The following is a 4,414-nucleotide window of genomic DNA, read 5'->3' as shown; positions in this document are numbered from 1 at the left end:
ATCTACAGCTTAACCGCTTCAGATTATTCAGTCTCTTTCTTTTGGGTTCCAGCATAACAGAAAGATTTCAATGCTACACCATCACTAGGACCAAGGTGCATATTACATCACCAGCTACAATTTGAGGGTGGAAAAACTTGAGTCTACTAAACTCATTCCATTAAATTAACAAATCAATTGTAGTTTGTAGTTCAAGGTTAAGGTTACATTGCTAGAGACACGGCACCGAGGGGAAATTAGCCAGAAGACTAACAACTGCTATGTGCTTTAAATACAAATCACAAGTCTAAAAATGATACATTACAAATACAAATCAAACATACAAAATAATTAACGTCCGCGAGAGATACAGTAATGCTTGAAATGAGCTTATTCAGTGTGATAACAAACATTTCAGCTAAATTTTGCTTTTTGGCTACGGAATTGAGTCAGGATACTTTCTTAATCTATTCATCACCCTGAAGATAAGATTATTTTTTCCAAGCATTATCTTGATACTGCATAATCATTCTACTCAAAAGCTCATAATCATTGACAGAAAGCTCACCAGCTTTCATATGCTTGAGGTGTTGGGCGTAATCCTTGTGATTGAAGTGTGTAGAATGGATCCTTCTAACAATATGAGGAAGGTAACCTGTCCTTTCCATACTCCTTGGAAACAGATTGACTAAAATAAACCTAGACTACTTTAAATTTCGGCTCAAGTGAAGAATTACAGAAAGGTAACTTCGCCAGCTTTATAAGCGGCATGCGCCTCTTTTTGGAGGGTTTCTCCTTTTTTTAAAACCAATAGTTTGCAAGACTTGGCTAATTTGCCAGTTAACTGTGTCTTTTTAGTTTCATGACTTGGCTAACTTGCCCCCAAACTTCTGCTAGTTCAGGAAAAAACATAGAACAACCTGCAGAAACACCTGCCGCAAGCAGCATTGCAACCGGAAGGAAGCAACAACAGATGCTCGTATTGTGTTCAACTTGCAACTGATGAAGGATACTAGCTAGTACTGTTTGTCCAAATTGGAAAGGAGTCGTTATTTTGTACAATGGACGTATCTAAGGTATTCAGATCAGTGCTACTTCTATATGTTGAATGAAAAACCATTTGTTAATCTTATTAGTAATGCTAGCCTCTTAAACCCAACCCCATTTTTAGATGGTAACTGGATTACAAGATTATGTAGTGATTAAATCTGTTACCAGTAGTTCTAATATTTACTGCTCGTTCAACCAATTACACAAGTTTTTTCTTAAAATGCTTATGGAATGGTTCATGTGTCTGTAATAGATGGTATATTTTTATCTAAATGTTGTGCTTAGAGTTCTTTTTCCTTGTGCTTTAGGTTTGGGATTTATACATTTTATGGTGAAAATATGTATGCTACTCTAGATCACCTCCAACTCTAATACTATTACCTCCTCCATCTCTGCAATTTCCAGTCAAGTCAACTGTAACTTGTATACTTTGAACAAACTCATTTTCAGCTGGGAATCTATTGAAAAACCTTCCCCACAAATTCAGTCACTGAAATTCATACAGTTTAAGTAAATCACTGATTTAAAATTCAAACGTCCTCATAAACCATTTGTTTCTAGTTAAAAGGGTATTTTTCGAGCTACACCATGAACTATTTGCATCTTTGCCCATGTTTCGAAGAACCAAATTAAAATTGAATCCTTGTACAGGTCAAGGACAACCCACATTTTCAACACATGACACAAACTTGTCGGGAACAATATGTGCCTTAAGATTCTGTTTGTTCCCAAAACTAAAAGAAACTCTTAACTAAAGCAGTATGTTCTTCCACATCATAAATACTTCGATACAAACACAATTTGGGGATCAGAGATCTCACACTTCTACCATCTAAAAACCTAGTTTGTAGCATTCCAAACATAATACTACACGACCATTAGAACCGAAAGTGTAAAAGTGACAATTATTAGACCCACAATGTGCAACTCTGATTTAGGGATGTGAATGAAGGTATTATAAAATGCAGTTGATGGATGACTTCAAAACTTATCTTTGCGCTTGGGGCAATGACGCAGCTAATGAGGTAATAACCGAGGCGCGTCAATTGCTGGTTGAAAACTATTTCCAAACCCCCTTCTCGGCCCTTGGGCCGTCGAGAATTTCTGGAAGGGCTCCCTCTAATCAAGGGTAAATCCCTACAAAACTTTAAACTAAAATTTTTGAAGAAAAGGAAAATCTTGGGTTCCGTAGTCTGTGTCGGCCTCTTGACAGTCGTAGCAAATTACATTGTTTATAGTTCTTTCAGCACAATATCATACAAAAATAGTGGGGTTTTGTTGGTTGGGGTAATAAGTGATTTTATTCTTGTGGTTCGATAAAGACGACGATAGAAGGAGAGAGAGCTTGAGCTTGCACCTGCACATCCCATTCCAGAACAAGATCCCATAGCTTTTACAAAGGAATTATAGACGTTACAGCCGTTTGTGTGGACAGCTTTCTCTCTCTTCTCCCTATGATGGACATAAATTAACTCCAATATCCGCCAGAGGATTGGTTTTAGCTGCAGGGCACAAACAAATAAGCACACAACTAAAAAATTGAAAAGAACAAAGTAAACCTATTTCCAGATATAATCCAGAAGTAATTAAAACATCTGTAAAAGGGAATGAAACAAAGAAAAAAAAAGAAGCCAGTGATAGCCCAGACTTTCAGTTTGTGTGCTTGGTTTTTCAAATCTTGTTTTCTCGATCACAAACCAAATGATGCAGTTGAAGCACTTACAGGTCCAGATATGTCCAAATTATCAAGCCCTCGGCTAAATCTATCATCCCGAACTATTGTTTTAGTATCACATTTGTTGTCCTTCTGTTGAGGTTTCGCAGGTAGTCCTACTGGAACGGAAAGAGTGTCTGCCTGTGAAGCTGCTGGTGCTGTAGGTCCTGTCTGGTGGTAATAATTCTCCATCGCATTATTGCTTTTCTCCGGGGCTGATCCACTTGAAGCATTACAACCAGTCTGTGAGGTTACTGGTGCACCAGAGGCGGATCGTGCAAGGAAATTGTTCTCAGGGTGGTCAACTTGGAGCACCAAAACCTCCGCGAGCAGCTATACGGGATTAGTTGAATCTCTGGTGGGGCTGGTTGGAAGGTTTCAGAACTTTGGGCCACTGCATTGGGTTGAAAGTTGGCGGTGAAAGAACAATCCTGCAGTGGTTGGTTATTTTTACCTTGATGGGAGTCTCACCGAATGGGTCTTCAGTAGGCTGTAAATGAAATATAACAAACCAATTATCAATTTTATCACATACGAGCAAGGGGAACATAAATATAAGTGCTTTTAAACAGCCACGATATTAAGGAATTCATATTAAGTGTTGGTAGGAATTCAATGCCAGGAACAATCAGCCTAGGTCTGGGAAACCAGTAAGACTACAACATATTTTACCATTAAAACATCCAGGCTTACTTTCCCAAAAGCAGTATAATGTTTTTTTGGCCATATCAAACAAAGTCAATTTGGTTTTATCAATCCTCACTTCTGAAAATAATGATCCTCTTTCTCCAAGTACAAAGTGAAGCTCGTGAATGAGATGCTGGAGAAATCTGAACCATGCATATATATTCCCAGAAATGATCAGTACCAACAAAGGCTCAGCTTCTTTAGCAGCTCATCTACAACTTTTAACTTTTCGCTACTTAGTTGACACTTAGAATAGAGATGAATGCATGTTTCTATCAGTATTATTCTAGACTAGATGTGAGATATTGTAAACAAGAAGTAAATAATCAATTTAGTTCATCCTATTCTCACTTCCGGACATCGTTGTTCTTCAAGTTCAAGATCCAAAAAAGTGAAGGTTGGAGGCGAGATGTTAGAGAAAACTGGACTACAGTTAAAGCACACATACATAAAAGGTACTTAACATGTAAAGTATCCTACAACTCTCACTTACAACTTAACATACTAGTGAAGGATGAAGCATGACGATTGCTTGGTATTTATAACAAAAAATAGCAGATAAATTTCAGAAGACAAGCTAACTGGCTAGAAGGTTCAGAAAGGGAAAATTAAAATTGGCAGCTTGCTCAACGAACAAGAAGAAGACCATCTGCTCAGAGAATCTCACGAACATGGAATTTTTCCTTTGCGAAGAGAAATAAGCCCATTTGCGATTCCTTGAGACAAGACTCTTCTGTTCCTTAGATGTGAAACTCCAAAAATATGTCTGTCCTTCATCACCTGTTATGAGAGAATTTACGTAAGCATCTGTCCGTTCTTTGTCACCTACAACTTCACGAGGTTCATCTTCAACAAAATTGGGTTACTTTTCATCAAAACTACTACTACTACAAGTTATTGCAACTCAATCCCCATAGCCAGTTTCTAACAGTATGCAACGTCACTGCCATGCCAATGAAGGGGACAACCATTATACCGCATTCA

General features: G+C 37.9%; 1 protein-coding gene and 1 pseudogene across 1 annotated transcript; one reads left to right on the top strand and one right to left on the bottom strand.

Moving 5' to 3' along the window:
- The first annotated feature begins 2,019 nt into the window (after window positions 1-2,019).
- LOC113343427 lies at window positions 2,020-2,166 on the top strand (annotated as a pseudogene).
- Window positions 2,167-2,234: 68 nt separating this feature from the next.
- LOC113343426 lies at window positions 2,235-3,174 on the bottom strand. Its single transcript, XM_026587608.1, has 2 exons — window positions 2,753-3,174; window positions 2,235-2,531 (listed from the first exon to the last, which is right to left on the bottom strand). Exons 1-2 carry the CDS (start codon window positions 2,933-2,935, stop codon window positions 2,262-2,264), a joined length of 453 nt encoding a protein of 150 aa, XP_026443393.1. The 5' UTR covers window positions 2,936-3,174; the 3' UTR covers window positions 2,235-2,261.
- Window positions 3,175-4,414: the final 1,240 nt, after the last annotated feature.

Source organism: Papaver somniferum, unplaced genomic scaffold (genome assembly GCF_003573695.1).
Source record: "Papaver somniferum cultivar HN1 unplaced genomic scaffold, ASM357369v1 unplaced-scaffold_5998, whole genome shotgun sequence".
Lineage (NCBI taxonomy): Eukaryota > Viridiplantae > Streptophyta > Magnoliopsida > Ranunculales > Papaveraceae > Papaver > Papaver somniferum.
This window is presented reverse-complemented; position numbering and strand designations above follow the sequence as displayed.

Coding starts and splice junctions, on each gene's coding strand:
- LOC113343426 (XM_026587608.1), bottom strand. CDS start 2,935: ATGGAGAATTATTACCACCAGACAGGACCTACAGCACCAGCAGCTTCA. Junction 2,532..2,752: donor ATTTGGACATATCTGGACCT/GTAAGTGCTTCA, acceptor TGTGCCCTGCAG/CTAAAACCAATCCTCTGGCG.